At 35.9% G+C, this 22,931-nt stretch overlaps 1 protein-coding gene across 8 annotated transcripts in view; it reads right to left on the bottom strand.

Annotated features, from left to right (window-relative positions):
• LOC127881593 (dynein axonemal heavy chain 12-like) overlaps positions 1-22,931 on the bottom strand; it is a 152,681-nt gene that overhangs the window by 34,169 nt on the left and 95,581 nt on the right. For all 8 annotated transcript variants that reach the window (XM_052429580.1, XM_052429581.1, XM_052429579.1 and 5 more), the window contains 10 exons: positions 22,562-22,754; positions 16,413-16,571; positions 14,414-14,623; positions 13,197-13,493; positions 11,772-12,029; positions 10,806-11,027; positions 9,592-9,903; positions 9,110-9,328; positions 8,170-8,315; positions 7,502-7,716 (listed from right to left, as the gene is read on the bottom strand). In XM_052429580.1, the coding sequence (XP_052285540.1) occupies positions 7,502-7,716; positions 8,170-8,315; positions 9,110-9,328; positions 9,592-9,903; positions 10,806-11,027; positions 11,772-12,029; positions 13,197-13,493; positions 14,414-14,623; positions 16,413-16,571; positions 22,562-22,754 (2,231 nt within the window). The remainder of the gene's footprint in view (positions 1-7,501; positions 7,717-8,169; positions 8,316-9,109; positions 9,329-9,591; positions 9,904-10,805; positions 11,028-11,771; positions 12,030-13,196; positions 13,494-14,413; positions 14,624-16,412; positions 16,572-22,561; positions 22,755-22,931) is intronic.

Raw genomic sequence — 22,931 nt, 5'->3', positions numbered from 1 at the left:
GAGACAAATTGAGGAAAATAATGAATAAACTTCATAAACATGTTAAATTTACCTGAATGGCAACCTACGGATGTTATCCTTTGCATGCACCCTATAAAAACACGACGATGTTTCAACACACTTTTCTCGCTGACATGTTTATGTTTAAATTTGAAACAGTGTATTCTGTATCGAATACCACATCGTTATCGACTTTATAGGCTGGAGCACATAACCCGACGTGCACAATATTGGTGTACTGCGACCTAACCAATATTGGGTCAATTTTCCAATATGGCGGATACAGCGTACAAAACAAAACCTAAGTCAATAAAATCAATTATTTCTTGCTTTAATGGTACCATTTGGATAAGTTTGTGGTTTAGATAGGTAAACTTAAATAAGTTCTTGCAGTTTCACTGTTCCTTTACCCTTGCATTGTTGATAACATTTTGCACCCATTGACAAGAGAGAGCGCATTGCAACTCTTAGCCGTTGGGCTATAAAGCTTAGAGTTAAATTATTGCAACTACCGAGAGCATCAGTGAGGCAAGTACATCTACTATTTTGAATAAGTTTTTGCCTAAATGGCAAATAACTTATAGTTGGTTAAAATATTTGAAAGTGAAGATGACTTGATGTACTTGCCTCGCTTACGCTCTCGAATGATGCTACATGTTTATTACATTCAGCAACTCCATTTGCAGCCTTCTAAGTTAATTGATCTTGACAGGGTTTCAATTCTATTTTTGGTGGCATTTTGAAAAAAAAAATCCCCTGTTGCAGTCCGATTAAATGCGGAAAAATTCGGTATCGACAAATATCTTTCCGATTTTGTCTTATTTAAAAATCAATGCGCTTTTTTAGACGCAGATATTTTTGTCACATGCGCTTTTGGTAATTTTAATTCGCAAATAACGCAAAACGCACATGAAAAATTATCACTGTAGAATGTTCTTATATTTCTTGAATCAAAGACAAAAAGTTGGAACAATTGTCATATCGGCAGCCTGTGAACAACTCTCTTTTATATGTTTTAGTCTTCGTATGAACCCATGTTTAGAACTGAGGAGAATGAAAAGGCATTAATTACTCAATAGTCAATAGTTTAACCCAGTCATTAGATTGGACATTATATTATAAACAACACTATACACTACAATGCAGTTTTAAGTACTTACTGTCAGTAGATGTGGGAATAACTTAACATAAATATACTATTAATAGCATATTATTTAAATAAAAAATGTCCATAAATCTTGCATTGTTTCAAAGCTTACCTCTAAAAAACACATCAACAGAATATTAATGAGTTCATAAATATTTTTTAAGTGTAAGGTACTTAATGTATAATAATGATGTGGTAACCATAATTATTAAGTTTGAGCATATTTAAGCAAGGAATATTTATAAAGTTCTCATTTGTGTTTGTGTGTTCAGTGCGTAACAACACTTCTGGCTTACCAAGTCTTTCCAGTTCTGTTACAGACACCAAATCATGGTCATTAAACTTCAAATGCAAAATGATTCTCAAATAAATGAATATTTAACTGTTTGTTAAAATATTTGTATGTGAACATTATATAACTATTAATTTTAAATGGGACTTATTTAAAAACTGATTTAACAAATGATTAATAATAATATTTAGTGTCACTTATCGTATGTGAAAAAAAAACTACTACCGTACATTTGCGGCCATAAGTCTACCTCGGCCATAAGTCGAGGGGTATAATGTGGCTAGAAAAACTTGGTTTTTTGCCTTGACTCTTCCATAAGTCGGGGGTAAAATTTCCTTTATCTCGGACATGTTTAAGTGACGTTTTAGTCATGGTTCTGAGGGCTTTTGTACCGGCAGTTGACATTTTTTTGGGATATTAATAATTAGAATATATTTAAAACGAAACATTCAACGTTTCAATGATTTATTATCACGAAAAATATATTTTATTGTTCAAAATCATAATAACATATCATTGATTATTTCGAACTTAATATATATTTCACAAATCAAAATTAGTATCCCATTTAACGTAATAACTTTCAGTGTTTATATTATGAGCAGATATTTTTGTATTCAAATGTTAGTGCTATTGATGTGAAAATTCGGTAAAATCTTGAACGCAGAAATTCATTATATGGTCAAAATAATTGTAACTTGCTCTCAAATAATCAACAACGCTTTCGCCATTATGCGTGAAACACGTGAATTTACCAACACTCGCATCGCTCGCTATTCGACTGTTATATACATATTCGTAAATCACGAGATACCCGAGGAATATTTTTTGCATTCTGGAAAAACGTCTTATCTGATAATACTAAGCAGATGATCCAAAGTAATTGTGTATTTGATGTGTCCAATTACACTTTTTAATAATTCAGGGTGAGTGCGTTTTATTATAATCATTCAATGAATGAAATCTTCAATCAGATAAGATCTATTTATTTACGAAACGATTATGCATAAATTGTGGGACAGTTGTGAATAAATCAACGAAACCACACCTTCATCCAATCAAAAAATATACCATGTGAAGTTGAACAATAGCGATTGGTTAAAGGCGTATCCAACGATCAAGTAATTATTTTTGATTGGTCAGAAGTAGTTTGTAGCAGAACCGTTGTGCATATCATTAACGGATAACTATTTTAGGCGTGACGCAATAAAGACAAATGATCGAAAGGATGCTAACACTATACTTTACACTTTGATCTTAGTCAAAGGCCGAGAAGCGATAATTGGTGGCATGAAGACACCTGCAACTGTTGACAGTTTGTATTTACACGGATTAACTTTAAATGGGTACAAGTGTCAGCAGTCGATTTACTATTGTTCTTAGCAGACAGCGGGCGATGTATCAATAGACAAATTGCCATGTATAATTTTCACCACTTTACCGTATGTCACAAATGTTTAATATTTTCGAAGTTATTTTTACATGTTTTTATTTGGACTTATTACGAAGATTAATGAATTAAAAACCAATGTAAACATGAATATTTTGTTATCGGCGGACATATAAGTAAAAGACGAGTCGGCCTTACCGTAAACAGTCATCATTCCTCCGCTTCAGAGATTTATTACTTTAAAAAAACGGTACAGAAATATGTTTTTTTATTTTTTTATTTAGTACCTCATCCATAAGTCGAGTTGACTTATAAAGTCAATTTTGGCAGCGTTTTTAGGTCGACTTATGGCTGCAAATTTACGGTACTAAGTGGACTCAAAGTGTTCTTTACAAAAATTTAAGTAACTTTGTGCAATTACAATTTTCTGCCTAAAAAATACAACAATGTACTCTCATCTTTTAACTTACACTTAAAGCAGGTGCCAAACTATTTACTATTTATCTTTAGTGAAAATACAACTTTAGTGAACCCAAGCTATAAAGAAGCATTGGGACAGACCTTTGCATCATTTTCATTAAATGTGTACTATTTGCCCACAACATTAACCATCCTTACCCTCTGGCCCTAGGTCCTCTATAGAGAGTAGAAAAAACTGGTTTTAATAATGCTCATTTATTTTGGCCCTGATCTGTGAAAAAGGGGTTTAATGGATGTGCGCAAAGTGTCTTTCCAGGTTAGCCTGTGCAGTCCGCACAGGCTTATCAGGAATGACACTTTCCGCATTTATGATATTTTTCTTGTAAAGAAAGTCTCTACATAGCAAAAATTCAGTTTAGATCGAAAGTGTAGTCCCTGATAAGCCTGTGTGGACTGCACAGGCTGATCTGGGACGACATTTTACGCTAATGCATTAAACACCATTTTCACAGAGCACGGCTCATTTACAAAAACGGGAAACAAAAACTGACCCGACTTTGGTCACACTAACATTATTTGTAACCTATGGCCCATTGTGATTCAAACATACAGTACCATCTGATTGTCCTCATAAAAAATCCAGTTAATTTATTTGAAGCTGATTAGTTAGATTTCACTTTTACATTTACATGTACAGTTGTATATGCACTTTTGATATTTACGATTAATAAAACACATGATAAGAGAATAAATTGAATTGCAACACAGATGGATGAAGATGAACTAAGAAAGTTGCCAGCTTCTGGATACACAATAGCAGACGGGCAGATGTTGGGAGTCGCTACTGGCAGTCCCTATAAGCATGTGTTGGTATAAAAACATTGGAGACTCGCTCTGGCAAAACAGGGTTTAACCCTTTCCCACTCAAAAGCAAAGTGAAAATGGCTATATTTTTCTTACTAAAATGGATGATAATTAATGGTCTATCACTTAATTTACAATTTAAGTACAAAAGGTGTATCAACTATGTCAGTTGTTTTATTATAAATAAACATAATGGCTACCTACAAAAGAAAGGATTATTTTATTGGTGAGTTTTTGTTATTCTTACATCTACAAGTTATTTCTGTAAAGAAGTTTGGGTGTTATTCCTATTAAACACCTACACAAAAGCAATGTTGCAATATAAATTATTATATTTCTACATTCTACATTTCTAAAAGAATTACACGGACTTTTAACTATATGTCAACAAAATGTATGGGTGTGTTTGAGTTTTATCCAACTACCTTTTTCTACAATTTACAGTATATCTATAAAGTTTTAAGATGTTATTGTACATATGCATTTCTATAGTTTCAGACAATTTTGCCCGGCTAATAAGCTACCAAGTATATATATATAACTATTGTGCAATATGTTATACATTATACATAGTCATGTAAGTTGACTATAAGACTCAGTTGGTAAAACCAAGACTAAATGAACTTTGCTATGGGAAAATGGGAATTAATGCATGTGCAGTTTGCACAGACTTATCAAGGGCAACATTTTTCGCTTTTATAGAACTTTTGTTGAATAGAAGTCTCTTTTTAACAAACATCCATTTTAAGCCGAAAGTGTTATCCCATATTAGCCTATAAAGACTGCACATGCTCATCTGGGATGACAGTTTACACACATGCATTACACCCCATTTTCCCAGAACGCGGCTCAAATCATTGATGCCCTACATTTACTAGTCTAATATGGATTGTTGCCTGGTACATCTGAGAGGGGAATGTGTACAAGGTAGTCAAGCCAGTATCCCAACATGCAACAGCACAGACAAGTTCAACGGGGCTATGGAATACATATGCCCATTGCTCTGAGAAAACTTTGCTTAAATTGTTGTCCCATATTAGCCCTTGCAGTCTGCACTGGCTAATCTGGGACAACATTTCCACCTAAGCAGGATTTCCGTAAAGAAGAGATTTTCTTTAAACCAGAAAACCCATACAATCCAAAAGTGTTGTCCCTGATTAGCCTGTGCAGACTATGCAGGATAATCTGGAATGACACTTAAGCCCCATTTTCCCAGAATAAGGCTGATTATCTCTTTATAATACAGTAAACAACTAATTACGATACAAGCATTTTAAAAAACATTTCCATGATACTTTTACAAAAAGAGAAAGTTCTGGTAACATCTGATGCCATTTTTTTCACAAGAATTTGCATACAAAATTTACTGGAAATTCCTGAAACAGTTTTTTTGTCATATAAACCACACAGATATATTTTGTAAAGAACTTGTCTGTGCTTATCAAAGTCACCCATACTTTCAAAGCACCTTAAACGCATTTATTTTTATTGTAAAGTTTTACTATAGGGTTAAAAATCAAAGTTCTATTAGCAGTATACCAGTATTTTTTCTCTAAACGGTATTCCTAATCAATTTAATACATATACTAGTGTTTGTAAACTATGGGTACTTTCAATACATACAAGGTTTAGTATACAGTACTTTGCCCCTAAGAGGACAAAGTCAGTGGAATGTAACCTACCCATTCCGGCTGTTCAAAATATTTAGGATAAACATCGTTATAGCACACACACAATATTATTTGTTGGCAAAACAAGTTTTAAAGCTTGTATGCACCATCTTATTACAAGCATATTGGCTTAAATACCAGTGACCAAATTATTTAAGGTTCTTAACATTCATTTTAATTTAAAATGAAATAAAACTTCGCTTTCAAACACCGCATATATTACTAGCTTATTTTTTCATCAACATACATTGTCACTTTAAGCTGCTTATTTTAAAAAATATTGTAAAAAAATTATACATACAAGCTGTAAAGGAAGAGCTAAACCATGTCAAACATGACAAAAACACAATACAAATAACACAAAATTCCTCTCTACCATACTACTTAACATAAAAAATTGGTTGAGGACCATTTTAAGAGTACAGCAACATACTTTACAGAAAAGTTTTTTTAAATCAATGATAATTTGTAAATACTGGTCACACAAACACATACCATTGATAACCTTAACCTTATATTTACAGACATTTTTTAATATCAATGCTTTCTTAATTAAACAAAAAAGTGTTACAAATTAGATTATATGCGGTTATATTTCACATATTAAAATTTGCCTTACATATAAAAATACTTAGGCGTAATAAAAGTACGTCAAAGTTAAGTTGTTTATTGCACAAGATTTTAGTTACTTTGAAATCAATTGCAACCTGTCACTTAGTCATCCGTACACAGCACTTTCTATTCTACTAAAACCCTCTTGTCTTGCCAAGAGTGACATTCATAGAGGATATTTGTTGGATTCGATGGAATATCGATTTTATTTCACGAGTGATCATATAAAATAATATTTTCATGAGTGGCGCAGCCACGAGTGAAAATATGTATTATTTATGATCATAAGTGAATAAAAATCAATATTCTATCGATTCCAACAAATTTTCTTTTTATTTAATGCTTTTGAACCATTTATTTACATTGTTAAAGAGTTTAACTGGATAATTTCGCTGGATTTATGACGTCATTTCGTCAAAAAATGACTTCATTTCATAGTAAAACAGTGACAAATATCTATATTTGTCACTGTTATTTTTCACTGTTTAAAACAGTGAAATACCACTTTTATTTCACTGATATTTCTCTATAAACCACCAGAAAGCATAAAATAAAAATTATTTCTTTTGTTTGAAAATTTCCATCATCTACTGTTTGCAAATGATGCATTAACCCAAAAAAAATCCTGGTTTAAAATAATACAATTGTATTGAGTTGATAATTTCAACATACTTGTAATGCTATAAATAATCAAACCTTTTCATAGTTGTTCAAGCAGATATTAAAGAGTTTAATCCTTCTTAAGACTATACTAGCAATAAAATATTCTTCCAAATGGTTAAGATTTGAACCAATCTATCTTTAAATCAATGTGAACCTATGCTTCTTAATAGTTAGCAATGCTAAATAAGTCCAGTCAACTAAGTAAGTCTTGTACCCGCTGCATATAAGCCTCTTTCTCTGAGAAGGTCCAGTGCGCAGTCTACAAACCATAAAGCAGACTTCGTACCTTGTTTGAAGGTCACACAAGCCCTGAACAAGACCACTTACCTTTTGAAGGTCACAAACCCCTAACAAGACCCCTTACGTTGTTTTAAGGTCACAAACCCATAAACAAAACCCCATACCTTGTTTGAAGGTCACAAACCCCTAACAAGACCCATTACCTTGTTTGAAGGTCTGTTTAAGGAGCAGGGGCTCCAGGGAGGGGTCCAGTTCCTCCCCCACGTTCTCCAGCAGTATGGGGTAGCCAAACGTGATGCAGTTCTCCAGCGTGCGCATGTAGTCAGAGTCTGTAAGCTTGATCACAGCCAGCTTGCGCTCCTTCTCCATGTTTTTCACCCACTTGTTTGCCTGACCCTGGGGGTCGATCATCAGGGGCCTGGGGGGAACATTTATAGTTTAATATTACAAACCAATTGACCAATTTATTTTAGCTTGATTACATTGAAAGCCTAAGGCTTAATGAAATGCTCTCAAGGCAGTTTTGGGGGTAGAACCAGTGCTTGGTGTTCTCGTGGAGATCTTAAGAACGCTCCCACAGTGTGGATTGAACGCATGATTTCTGGGTTGCTTGGAGGAGACCATATCTACTACTCCCCAACAAAGAGGGTGTTAGTGTAATAGGTATGAGTAATATGTATTTTTTTCAGCTCAAATCGCAATTTTTGTCCACCTTCAAAAAAATGTGATACAAATATGGCAGTGGAACAGATTTATACTAATTGATCATTATAATTTTTATCATGCGATGAGAATGACAATTATAAAGAACTATTTTTAACACAATCGTATGTAAAACAAATAAAATGTGCAATAACTATACAAATCATACCATCTTCTAGAGTTGGCAACAATGACACCATTGTCGATAGAGAAAGCGTCCCTTGGCAGACCAAAGATGTTCCAGGCCTGGATTTTGATTGGCTCTCCCAGACACTTGCTCAAAGAGAACTCCTTGGAGCATGGGATCTTTGCAGCCTGCAAAAATATATAAACAACACATCGCATTACAAATGAGCCTTGCTCTGTGAAAAGGGGGCTTAATGCAAGTGCGTAAAGTGTCAGCACTTTCTGCCTAAACTTGATGTTTGCTAAGAAGAGACTCTTTAAACGAAAAATATCATTAAGCGGAAAGTGACATCCCTGAGTAGCCTGTGCAGACTGCACATGCTAATCTGGGAGGACACTTTACGCACATGCATTAAACCCCCTTTTCACAGATCGAGGCTACGAGGTATGTTTGGGACAAGTATAGAAAATATGCTTTGTTAAAACGGGGCTTAATGCATGTGCGTTAAGTGTTAGTTTAAACCTATTTATTTTAGCTCGATTGCATCGAAAGCCTCTGGCTTATTGAAACTCTCTCGAGTCCGTTTCCTGGGCCTAGAACCAGTACTTGGTGTCTTTGGGGGAGATCTAAAGAACGCTTCCACAGTGGGGATCGAACCCATGACCTCCCGGTCGCTAGGCGGACACCATATATATTACACCACGCCGACCTCTGCGTTAAGTGTTGCCCCTATAATTGTCTGCCCAATCAGTCCAGGGTAATCGGGGACGACACAGCTTTCCACCTTAACTAGGTTTTTTCTTGAAAGAGACTTCTTTTAACAAAAAATACCAGAATTACAGATAATTTTAGCCAAAACTAACACTCAGTTTATGTATGTAACCAGGAAAGCTCTTCACATTGTCTTTATGTTGTTCAGAATTAATGAAGCCAACAAGATTCAAAATCAGATTAAACAATTACTTCCAGTCTGACAACCTACCAGACATTTTTCCACCCATTCATGTGTAGCCCTGTCTCTAAAGGCCGATGTAAATGGTCCCAGGTAAGCGATAACGCCAGCCGAAATCAACACATCACCTATGAGATTGTCAAACGTGTTTTGAAGAATTTCTGCCGCCTTTGTCCATCGAGACTTCTCACCACCCAGTCCACCAATCAGCTTCTCTGCTCTCACCAGCTTCTTCCCGCAGAGGTCCACCTACAAGTAGACAGGTAAAACATGCCAAGATTCGTTTAAAATGAAAATCATATAGGCTGTGCTTTGTGAAAAGGGGGTCATGTCAGACATATTATATTGTGGTCAGATTTTGATTTCTTAAAATTAAGTATGAATACTTATAAGGTTCACCTGGTTCTGGGCTCCATATTCTTAGCACCTGTAACTAATGTACTGAAGAAAGTTGTCCACCTGGAAAACATACCGTAACCAGTAAGTCTCTATCTCTAAGTGAGCCAACCCACCTGGAATTCCAGTTGCGCCTTCTTGTCGGTCATCTCCTTAAAAGTGGCTTTCAGATCAGCCAATTTCTTCTCCACAGCCGCCAGCTCTGCGCGCTTGGCGTTCAGCGTTTTCATCGTAGCGTTGAGCTCGGCCTCTGCCTCTGCCAGACGCGCTTTCTTAGGGGCCACGACTTTTGCGACGCGATCGTAAATCTCCATGGCCATGATCCACTTGCAGAGACCTTCTGCGGCTGATGAGGCGTTCGCCACCTTCGCAGGGTCGAATTCCGGGTTTCCGATGAACTCCTTTCGGATCTTCTGCATTATCGCCGGCTGTGAAGTAAAAATAATACATTTCAGTGATATAATGATTGTGAAGAAATTTCCATAATTGTATTTCATTAATCATGATTCAATGAGATTGTCTGGAAAACATGATTGTTTTTTTGCACATTTACCCTGAGAAAAGAATACGACATTCCAGTGATCTATTGATTGTGAAGAATATAACATACCTATCATTTCAGAAACCAATTTCATGCTGTTGTCATAAAAACATCATTATTTTATTAGCATATTCACTGAACAAGATATACACAGAAATAATGATCAGTAAAACTGATGGATGCTTGATATATGGGTAAATTGTGTGAAAACAAGAATATCAGTGAAACTGATGGATGCTCCCCGATGATGCGCTTTGTCAATCTATGTGTTAATAACCACCTAAAAAAATCTATTATTAGCTTTGGTGACCTTGACCCCAGTGACCTCAAACCTCATCAAAAGGTAGAGGTCCATGCAAGGTACCTACGTGGAAAATATGAAAGAGATCGGTAAAGAATTGAAGGTGCTATGAGAAACTGTAACAAAAGTGTGAATCTATTATTAGCCTCGGTGACCTTGACCCCAGTGACCTCAAACCTCATCAAAAGGTAGAGGTCCATGCAAGGTACCTACATGCCAAATATGAAAGAGATCGGTAAAGAATTGAAGGTGCTATGAGAAACTGTAACAAAAGTGTGACAGAAAAATCTATTATTAGCCTTGGTGCTTTCTGCACAGGCTAATCAGGGACAACACTTTTCGCTTTCATTGAATTTTTTGTTAAAAGGAATCTCTTCTAAAAGAGATTCCAGTCCAGGGGGAAAGTGTCGACCCTGAGTAGCCTGTGCTGACTGCACAGGCTTATCTGGGACAACACTTTCCCAGATTGTGGCTCAATAAGAACTCACAGCAATATTGTCCTTGTCGTATTCCTTCAGGTCGGGCAGGAACTTCATGTCACCGAGCAGCTTCTTGGACGGACCCCAGTAGTCGAGGATCTTCTGTCCGGGCTTGTCTGGGTCAGCGATCTTCTCCGGTTGAATGTTCTTCATCACGCACACGGCAGCCATGACGATCTTTACACCAGAGGGCGGGCTCTTCATGGACTTCACGATAGTGATGTCTGCAGGCTGAGATTAAAATGTACCATGTAAGTTCATGCGATCAGATCGTTTGTGTCTTGTTCTGAGAAAACTGGGCATAATGCATGTGCGTAAAGTGTCGTCCCAGATTAGCCTGTGCAGTCAGCACAGGCTAATCAGGGACGACACTTTCCATTTAAACTAGATTTTCAGTAAAAAGGGACTTTCTTTAAACGAAAAATACCATATAAGCGAAGTGTCGTCCCTGATTAGCCTGTGCGGACTTCACAGGCTAATCTGGGATTACACTTTACGCACATGCATTTTGCCAAATTTTCAAAGAACACGAAACATTTGTTTGCACATTTTACTTAAACCCAATTTTATACCATTTTTTAAAAGCAATAAGAATACAAGAAAATTTGAAAAAAAAAACTGCAATGATCACATCGTTCAACACAATTTATCAATCTCTGTACACTTTAATTTATTCATTGAAAAAATGTGCTTATTTAAAATACTGTATAATCCTAATTATGCATGGGATATTTTTTTTATTTTCATTGATTTTGTGGGTTGACTGATCCATAAATTTAACACAAACAAATTGGAAAATGACCGATACATATTCTGTCCCTCCTCCCCAGAAACCCACCAGTTTAGTTGTCCACAAAAATGTCTTTTCTTTTTTAAAACAAGAAATTACATGCCGAAAAATATAAAAAATTTAACAGTAATTCTTATACAAAATAACAAAAAGTAAATGCAAGACAGAAAAGAAACCCCTCCTACCTTAAGAGTGTTGAGAGCAGCCAGTGCAGCCTCAAGGGCAGGAATGGCCTCGGCAAGGTCAGCCTCACACTCGTCCTTGAGTGCCTGAGCCTGCGCAGCCTGCTCATTGGCCACCACCTCGTCGGCTTTCACGTTCTTGCTGGTCTCCTCCACCTCCTTGGATTCCTTTGTGATCACGACCAACATCTTAGAGTTCTCCTCCGCAGACACCACCAGCTGGGGCTGCAGCTCCTCCAGCTCTTTCTGCATGTCTGCAACCTGGGATCGATTGAAAAAGTAGGTCAGCATTGAATTACATGAGCATCGTACTGGGAAAACTGGGATTAATACATATGCATACAGGCTAATCAGGGTTGACAGGGCTTCTTTTTTTGGCTTAAAAGAAAATCTTTCCTAAACAAAAACCCAGCCTATGGGGAAAAGGCTTATCTGGGATGACACTTTACCCATATGGCACTTTAAGACCAGTTTTCGCAAAATGAGGCTTTTTGCATGTCAGCAACCTGGGTTTGATTGAAAAGGTCAGTGAGAGGTCAGCATGAGTACTTAGAAGCAAGCGCTGCATTATATATGAGCCTTGCTCGTTGAAAACAGGCCTTAACCCTTTGCATGCTGGGAAATTTGTCGTCTGCAAAAATGTCGTCTGCAGAATTTATAAAATTAGCATTTCCTTTGACTTTTTTCAAAGAATAATATCAGAATAGCAAACAGTTTGGATCCTTATGAGACGCCACGTTCTGTGGCGTCTCATCTGGATCCAAACTATTTGCAAAGGCCTTCAAAATTCGGTTCCAGCACTGAAAGGGTTAATGCATGTGCTTATAGTGACATCTCAGATTAGCCTGTGTAGTCCACACAGAGACTTCATTTAAACAAAAATTCCATAAAAGCTGAAACTCTGTGCCTGATTAGCCTGAGCAGTTCGCACAGGCCAATCTGGGATGATACTATACGCACATGCATTAGGTACACTTTTACCAGAATGCTGCACATATATGGAAGAAACAATTTAATATTGATCATTGTTTATTGGTCAATATAGGCAACGACCTGTAGACCTGATGCAGAGAAATCGTTTATTAGTCACAAACCATATCACACAGTTGTTTATTTGGGGAGGAACACTCATTTAAACACAATAAGTTCAAATTAATGTAAATAATTATTTCACTTTGAAATTATATATTTTCAACTGAGAAGAGAACTCAATTTTATCATGCCGTGCTCAGGATTGCATCTTTGTTTTGATGTTTTTTTAATAGCATTGTATATTCAATAGTAATTGTATGAAAAAAAGAAAAAAAGAAACTAACAATTATTACGCTTGATTTCGATTCATTAAACAAATAACTTTAAAGTTCTATTCATCCTAAAGATCCATCATGCATGCATTGTATCAAACTAGCCAAACCATGGAATCTGTACCTGACTGGCAGCGAAGGCCAACTTCTCCAGCCCAACAATGTATCTCCTCTTGGCCTTCAGAGTTTCCTCCTGCTTCGCTCCAAGCAGGGTCTTGAAGGCGTTAATCAACTCTAGGTAGGACGTGGGGGTCACGTAGTTGTGCCGTCCCAGCTCAAGGAGATAGTTCACGGACAGCTTGTTGGTGCCCTGGTGGAAGTGCTTGCAGAGTTTCACGGTCTCCACCTTCTGGTCATCCTCTATGTCCAGCTGCTCCAGGAACTTGTTGGCCACTCTTTCCAATGCATCATCAGGCCAGGCCTGTAGGAATCATTAAATTTGACCCGTTATAGATTATATACAAATTTTATTTTGACAATTTTAAGTTCTATAGAAAGCAAAATAATTATTTGAAGACCTTTCTTACTAGATTGCAGTTTCAAAGGCTTCATTTACAAAACTAAGATACTGATGAGCAGCAAACAACATAAAACCTGAACAGTACGTGGCTTACTCGCAGGCTGTTCTGGTTTGATACTGGTTGCATATGGCAATTTTCAGTTACAGATATCTTTTGAGCAGGTAATGGTCAAATTTATGAATAAAAATTATGAAGCATATTCAATATTGGAGAGAGACATAATTAAATGGTAATAAAAACATCTGATAGCTAAAATTAGATGAGAAAGAATAGACAATTAAAATTGTTGGCACTTATTAAAACTAACTGCATTTACCAACTACAATCAAACAAATGATATTCATTCATCAAGCTTAACAAGTTGTTTTTCCACTTTTTTTCCGTGAGGAGAACAATGGTTTGACTTCTTCAATGAAACAAACCTATATCTAATAGTCAACTTCACTTTATGTTAACTTTCACCCAACAGGCTTTAGAAGTGTCTCAAATAGTATATGATCAGTGTTTTTATTTTTTGGGAGACTTTTGGACTGAAATTCTGCCCCATTTCCAATCTCAAAAGGTTTATAGTTTCCCAAATGACTGCCTAAAATTCCCATTTGGAGATTTCCAAATATTTTGTTTTTAATTGCAATGTTTACTTCATCTCCCTATCCAGCTCTATAAGTTTAATGAATTTAAACAATTTTATTCTCACTTTTTAAATATGTATTAGCAAAAATTAAAATAAATGAATAACGAATTCCCAATGTCCCAATCTGAAGAGTCCGGTTCCCATTTTCAAAAAGGCAAATAAACACAACTGTGAATGTAACCTCACCTGGAACCAGTCAATAGTACAGCAATTGATCAATGACGGGAACTGTCGCAGTCTGTTCCTGAATGCGTCTCCAATAGGGCTGAATGCAATGATGATGTGCAGATTCTCCTTTGAGCGGTTCACAAAGTACGCAAACATGGCTAGGGGAGAGAAATCATCCCCACCTTTTCCTTCTGCCTCCATCTGGGCTTGCATAGCAGGACGGATACTCTATAACATGATTTGGATGTTGTAATTTTGTAATAAACCTTTTCAATTCTTGTTTTCTAATATTTTTTCCTCTCTTCTGCCTTCATTTAAGCATAAATTTTCACACAAATGGTTTCTTTGGCAAGTTCGTTGTATGCTTTATCATGTTCCCTCTTGTAAAAACTAGGCTGAAACTGTAAAATTTTATTGCAAGAATTCCATACAATATTTTTTTTCAAAGCAACTTTTCTTGATTTAACTGTCAATAAAACTATGATTATTAATACAGTTATAAACTGTCAGCAGTTTAATCTGCTTTAACAATGGGTCTGGTACTTAACAAATAATCAATTCTGTAAAGAGAAAAAAATATAATGAAATAACGAGTAACTAAAGCTAGTGTCTGTACTTATTGGTACTACACAAAATAGCAGAATGTAAACAACTGCAACTTCAGTGTTATTGTTTTTTAGTCAAATATGAAGCAAACATTCAGCTCCTTTCTCAATCTCAAAAAATATATAATTTTCCCAAAATGGCTTAAATTCACAATTAGTTTCATAAAAAAAATTGCAACATTTAGTTCCTTTCTTATTCAACTCTGTAAGCTGAACCTAAGTAAATATAAAACTGCATATTACCACTTTTATTCTCAATTTTAAACACAACACCAATTTCCAAATTTGAGTCAACACAACATGATTTTTCACAAGAGAAAGGGCCCAAGCGTCATTATATAAATATTACATGGCTGACAGGGTGACAGTAAATTTGTCAACTTGAGGAAATACTGTCAACCGAGGCGAAGCCAAGGTTGACAGTATTTTTCCGAAAGTTGACAAATTTACTGTCACCCTGTCAGACATGTAATATTTATTTTATTATACCGAACAAACTATTCAAACATGAACAATTTATATGAACCATGAACAATTTTAATATTCAATAATTGTATTTAATTTCAGCAATAAACAACCATTAATATGTTTAATGGTTCAGATTTTCAGGCCGAGCAAAATGAACTTCGCTCTATTTGGCACAGACCCAGTAATCGATTTATCCCATCAATTTTCTTAGTCCTCAATTATTTCTTAAAAAAATATATTACCGAACCAGCTTTCCGTATTTTATTTTCATCACTTGATTACGCAATTTATGACGTACTCGTGCGACGTCATTTCGGTGACGAAACATTTGGGGACAACAATATGGACGTGGAGTTTTTTTTAACAGTAAAATATTTGTTTAAAGCATCGAACGAATCCAAAACGTATTTCGGATTGTGTGTTTGTCATGCATAACACCTTAAGAACAGACACTGGAAGTGTATATCGTTGTAATTTTATTGTTATTTGCATTGAATTAAAGTTGCCATTGAGGTAAGCGTGTCGTTTATACTAAATTGAATTTTTTTATGATTCCTGTCAAAGCTTAAATAATGGCATTAATCTATTTTACAGCACAGTTTCAGCTGCAATCGATATTTTAATTATCCAAATACAATGGAAAGGCAAAACTGCGTACTGCGCATGCGCGAATGGGACAGTATAAGTTTCAAACATTCCGCATGTGATTGCTAAGGCAGCGGGATACAGTATTTTTTTGTCAATAATTTTTTTCCCGCTGGTAGCACGTGATTGCTATGGCAGCAGGATACAGTATATTTTGGACAGTAAATTTATTCCCGCTGGGTCTGACAGTATTTCTATGTCACGATGGCCTATGGGAGTTTAGCATTGTGAATAAAAGTGAGGTATAATAATCCAAAATGTCAGCAACAAGATTCCTAGGTCCCCTTCACGTCTCCTACCTCCATGATCTCTGACTTCTCGTCTGCTGCGAAGAGGTTTGGCACCTCACCAGTGTTGAGGAGGTTGTCGATGTCCTCCAGGAACGACTCCTCCTTGATCTGTGTGTCCGTTATCAGGAACACCATCGTCTTTCCTGACCCTGCCGTCTTCAACAGGTTCTAAACAAACACAGCAGATGTTGGCTATTACCAGACGACAATGAATTAATAAAAACATTGACACAAATGGTCAATAGAGTTCTACACACACACAATCTGTGTCAATTATTTCTGGGAAGGCAATCATCCCCTTATCCCTCAGATATGCATTTTGATTCATTTTTTAGTCTGTAATAAAATCATATTAAAGACCTTTCTTATTCAAATTAAGATGCAAGTTTTAAAGGCTTCATCCCCAAGCCTAAGATACTGATGAGCAACAAACAGAATAAAACCTGAACAGACTGTGAGTTACTTGCAGGCTGCACATAGCCATTTTCACTTTGCTTCCAAGTGGGAAAGGGTTAAAAAATAACACTGAAATTGCAAATGTATTGGCACAAATGACCAGTTGATTTTTGTACAAAAAAATCTGCATCAATTACTTCTGGGAAGACGATTAAGTAATGCAATTATAAATATCCTTCTCCACAGAGACAATATTTGTTACTGATAATAAGTTTCATCATTTAATTGATTTTGTTTGTATATATTCAATTAAATCTTGATATACACTGTAACTCCAATATAACGCGATCCGTTATAACGCTGAATCCAATATAACGCGGGGGTGCTTGGATCCCATTTTTTCTCCAACCTTCCATTTGATTTCTGATTCAAATCCGTATTATGCAACTTCGTGTATTTTCAGACAATGCAATGATGGCGGCAATCACATGTTGATTGCTTTATTCAACCGTCTGTTGAACCGATTATAATCGCCTCGAGGTTAAATAACACCGACAGCTAATTGGTGTTAATCTGTTGTATAATGTCAATAAAGGTGCGAAAAACTTGCGTGTCAGTGTTTATTACATATATTCTTCATCAAATCGGTTCAGTTCGATAATTTCCATAAGTTAAGTGCAAGCGGGATAGTTTTACAATTAAAGTAATTCAAAACGATTGAAACAATCTTACTTTGATATGTTTGCAGTTTGACTATTAAATGAGCGGCTGTGAAATATACCGCCCACTGTATAAAACAACTTTTTCTGTCATTTCATTATCATTCTAGTATTATGTCATTTAATCTTTCAGTTCGTGTATGAAATTACATAATGCAGATGATTTATTCACATGCGAACGCAGTGTACCGGTAATTGTTAACAGAGTTTCACTTTCATTTTCGCGCGGTGTCAGAAAGTCCCCGGGAAACACGTTTTTTGCATGCGTATGACATGAATTTTTTTTTGTACATGAATCGTATTGCATTCAATCTAAATTTAAAGTCGCTTGTCCAATGAAAGCTCTGCACCATAATGCACTGTACTCTTAACACTTCTGAAAATGGCATATATGCGTACGGTTGTGTTTACGAATTTCTTAAACATATATCGTCATTAATGTTCAAGATTATTATTTTTTAAGTGATGTGGCAATTTTATTGGATTATCGGATAAATGTGCACATAAGAAAAGCAGTATGTATACTGTTATCGATGCGATTCGGTTTATATGCATGTATTTGCGTCAACACAGCATGGCAATATACATGACCTATATTATAGGCTATTCTATACCTGTTTTTTTTTTATAGCGCCCTGCAGTAAATAAGCTCAAAACTTATAAGCGGATCCGTTATAACACTGTTTCGCGGCTTGGACCCCATTTACCGCGCTATATTGGAGTTACAGTGTATTTCCAAATTATGAGCAATATATGAAATACTGCAGCTGTCTAAGCATATTACCACTTTGAACCATTACTGGGGGGGGGGGGGGGGGGGGGGGGAAGGCACATTGTCATCATGCTCATCTTTTTAACAGGGAAAACAACTTGGTGTCCATTTCCACTGATACATGCAATATTCTTGACAAAACATTAATGCAATTCACATAGGTAACTATAGATTTGGTACTGAAACAAACTGAAGGGGTGACAGAACCTTTTATGTGATAAAATCAATTTCATTTGTGAGAAAATGTGGCAAAAGCTATTGTTTGTTCCCACTGTTGTCTTTTTAAACATTTGTACAGTTTACCATGCACAAAATAGACATGCTATCAACAATTTTCAAGTGACTAATTAATCAAAAAGTAAACTAATTAAACAAAATAATTTCATTTTATGAAGAACATAATTAATTGTTCAAAATGGATCTAGCATTGCATTTACTTGCATAACTGTCTAATAAATAACATCTGTGAAGTGACAAGCATATCTGTGCACAAATAAGTGACCATTCTGCTCTACACAAGTTCACTGATGCACAACAGTTTCCCAAAGGAGACCACACTACCTCATCTGCACCTGCCGAGCCTGCTGTCCTTAGAACCTTCTGTCAGCATTTAACAAGGTACAGAAAACATAAAGCAATTACAAGAGAAGTGATTAACAGACTGAAGGCAAGGCACAGAAAACATTAAACCATTCTATGAGGAGTGGTTAACAGACTGAAGTCAGGGCACAGAAAACATTAAACCATTTCATGAGGAGTGCTTAACAGACTGAAGTCAAGACACAGGAAATCATTAAGCCATTCCAAGATGAACAAGACTATTGCCAAGCAATATATGTCCCCTACCGGCTCCACCATTGTCAGAAATTCCACCATTGTCAGATTTTTTTAACATTTGTTGCCATAGCAACCAGAATTTTTGACGTAGGAACAAAATAAAATGACATGCATAATGTCCATATTGCCATCTATCCATGTTTCAAGTTTCATGAAAAAATATGAAGAACTTTTAAAGTTATCGCAGGATCCAGAAAAGTGTGACAGACAGACAGACAGACAGAGCGCTAACCATAGGTCCCCTCTGGTGAAACCAGTAGGGGACAACAAGAGCACGGCATAACGGGATCCAACTCTAAGCTGCGGGTGCATTTTTTAACAAGAAACCGAAAGAAAAGGGTGATGCTCCCCAAAGTTTTTTTTGTCACAATATTGCATTATATATTCAGATAAAAGGAAACTTCTTGAGGGCACAGTAGTTGGGGGGACAAGAATTTTTTTATATAAAATTTCAAAGGGCCATAACTCTGTGAAAAATCATCCGACCAGAACCCGCTGATAATACGCACTTCTCCTCTTGGTAGTGAAGCTTCCCATAAAGTTTCATTGAATTTCGGTCATAAGTTGCTGAAAAATAGCCCGGACAAGAATTGCACTATATGTACAGTTAATGGAAAATTTCAAAGGGCCATAACTCTGTAAAAATCATACGACCAAAACCCGCTGATAATATGCACATCTCCTCTTGGTAGTGAAGCTTCCCATAAAGTTTCATTGAATTCCGGTCATTAGTTGCTGAGAAATAGCCCGGACAATAATTGCACTATATGTACAGTTAATGGAAAATTTCAAAGGGCTATAACTCTGTGAAAAATCATCCGACCAGAACCCGCTGATAATATGCACATCTCCTCTTGGTAGTGAAGCTTCCCATAAAGTTTCATTGAATTCCGGTCATTAGTTGCTGAGAAATAGCCCGGACAAAAATTGTTCACGGACGGACACAAGGACAGACGAAGCAGCGATTATATGCTACCCCCAATTTTTTGGGGGGAGCATAATAAATGAAAGCTTGTCAGAAATTTTTATTTTATTTATTTTTTTAGAGGTCACAGTGACCTTGACCTTTGACCTAGTGACCCAAATATGGGTGGGGCGTGAAGAACTCATCAAGGTGAAGCTACATATGAAGTTTCAAAGTTGTAGGTGGAAGCACTTTGATGTTATAGCCAATGTTCAATACCTTGACAAAATGTCAAGGTTTTAGCACGACATGGATGGCAGACGACGAGATGGCTATGACAATACCTCGGGTTTTCTCCGAAAACAGCCGAGCTAAAAATTAACAGACTGAAGTCAAGTTAAAAAAAAAAAAAAAGCAATTCCAAGAAAGAAGATTAACAGACTGAAGTCAAGGCACAGGAAAACATTAAGCAATTCCATGATAATAACATACTGAAGTCAAGGTACAGGAAAACAAAAAACATTCCAAGAGGAAAGGTTAACTGAATCAAGTCAAGGCACAGGAAAACATTTAGCAATTTCATGATGAGTGATCAACAGACTGAAGTCAAGATACGGGAAATCGTTAAGCCATTCCAAGAGGAAAGGTTAATAGACTGAAGTCATGGTACAGAAAAACATAAAGCAATTTTAAAATTTAAAATTTTAAAGGTTTACGGACTGAAGTCTTGGTACAGAAAAACATAAAGCAATTCCAAAAGAAAATGCTTAACCCATTCAGCCCTAGTGTTGTATATATGCGTCCAAATAATCTACAGTGGAGTTTCTAGCGTCGTATATATGCGTCCAATAATCTACAGTGTGAATTCCTAGCATCGTAAATATACGACAACTTAGATGTAGCTCTGAATTGAATGCCTAATGACTTAAAAATGCGTCTGTCCAAATTGGCATTAACAGCTATTTATTTGCAGTAAGTTTTTCAACCTAAGAAAATTCTTGTAACAAATACTTTCTTAATTTGGAAAATGATTTAGTTTTACCATTTCTGGTCAAAACCTGGGGAAAAAAAAAAATAATTAAGTAATGGTAACTCATGTTTTTTTGGGGATAGTTATTTGTATTCTATTTTTGTATTTTATTCTACATTTTAAACCAGTGACAAAATTGTCACAAAACCAGGTTTTCATTGAGAAAAAAAAATCTGATAAAGGGAGAAAACTCAAACTGAACTTTTGAAATGAACAAACAAAATTAACCCCCTTTGTGAGTTTGTTTTTAAAAAAAATCTATTTTTAGTCGTGGCGACCTTGACATTGGAGATATTGACGTGATTCTTTCGTGCGACACACCGTCCCATGATGGTGAACAAATGTGCCAAATGATTTTAAAATCTCACAATGAATGACATAGTTATGGCCAGGACAAGCTCATTTATGGCCATTTTTGACCTTTGAACTCAAAGTGTGACCTTGGCCTTGGAGATATCGACGTAATTATTTCGCGCGACACACCGTCCAATGATGGTGAACAAATGTGCCAAATGATTTTAAAATCTGACTATGAACGACATAGTTATGGCCCGGACAAGCTTGTTCCGCCCGCCCGCCAGCCAGCCAATCTAATAACCAGTTTTTTCCTTCGGAAAACCTGGTTAATAAGTTTTTATATAAGCATATTGAGATGTTCTCATATTTTATTTATTTTTTTCATAAAATTACTTGCAATTGAAACATAACTGTGCTTATTGATGTTTGTTTTTATTATTAACAATATCTTATTATTGTTTATATGTCATTTAATTATTAATTTTGTATTATTTTAAAATAATTTTAAACAATGGTTTTCATTCATATTAACAGTTTCTATTTGTAAAAAGTGTATACAAAGATAATAATGGTATTGGATAAATTATTTGGATATAATCCAATGTTTTTTTATTTGATAAGTTATGCAAGATTTCGAATTTTTCATATATTTTTATATTCATTTTTCAATTGGAAATATAATAATACAACATCTGTCACATAAACCGTCAACAAAGTAACAATACTTAAAAACACTATATACCATTTCACACCTCTAAAAGTAACAATAATCAGATTATCTGTCAGGCATTCAGAGCTGACGAGGGTCCTGATTAGCTAGGGGTAGATAAGGCTACTACTGATAGGGGCTTCCTAGAAATAAGGCTGTAGTATGGATTGAGTTAGAGACAGAAGTCTAGGTACAGAAAAAACATGAAGCAATTCCAATAGGAGAGATTAATATACTGAAGTCAAGGCACAGGAAAACATTAAGCAATTCAGAGAGTAAATGTTGACTGTAAACATGGAAAAGGAAAATGTTAAGCAATTCCAAGAAAAAAGAATAACAGACTGTAATTATGTTCATTGTCTTGCATTACATATATATATTATTTTTTTTAACATGTATTTAATTCTGGTTCACATTATTATTTCATATTTTCTATAGTCAAATACATAAAAATGCTGTATCATTGCAAAGAACAGGTTGTACATAAAAATTACCTTAAGGTCCTCTCTCCACTCTGTCTTCCCATAATTCTTAGAAATCTCCGGTTGGAAGAGTCCATATCCTGCCATGGCCGTTGCTAAGCGAGTCAGTGACTGGCGACCGCTGCCGCCGACACCAACAAGCAGCATGTTTCCACCGGGCACACGCAACACTCGACTGATACGGGACAGGTGCTCCAACACGTATCTACAGAATAATTATAATGATCAGTATCAACTGATTAAGATCATATGAGAAAACATGGCTTAATGCATGTACTTAAAGCGTTGTCCCAGATTAGAAAACTGCACAGGCTTATCTGGATCAACACTTTCCACCTAGACTTGATTTTTTTTTACAAATGACTTCCTGTAAACGAATAAT

The sequence above is a fragment of the Dreissena polymorpha genome, chromosome 5, assembly GCF_020536995.1.
Source record: "Dreissena polymorpha isolate Duluth1 chromosome 5, UMN_Dpol_1.0, whole genome shotgun sequence".
Classification (NCBI taxonomy): domain Eukaryota; kingdom Metazoa; phylum Mollusca; class Bivalvia; order Myida; family Dreissenidae; genus Dreissena; species Dreissena polymorpha.
The sequence above is the reverse complement of the archived record's forward strand: the minus strand, read 5'-3'. Positions and strand labels throughout refer to the sequence as shown.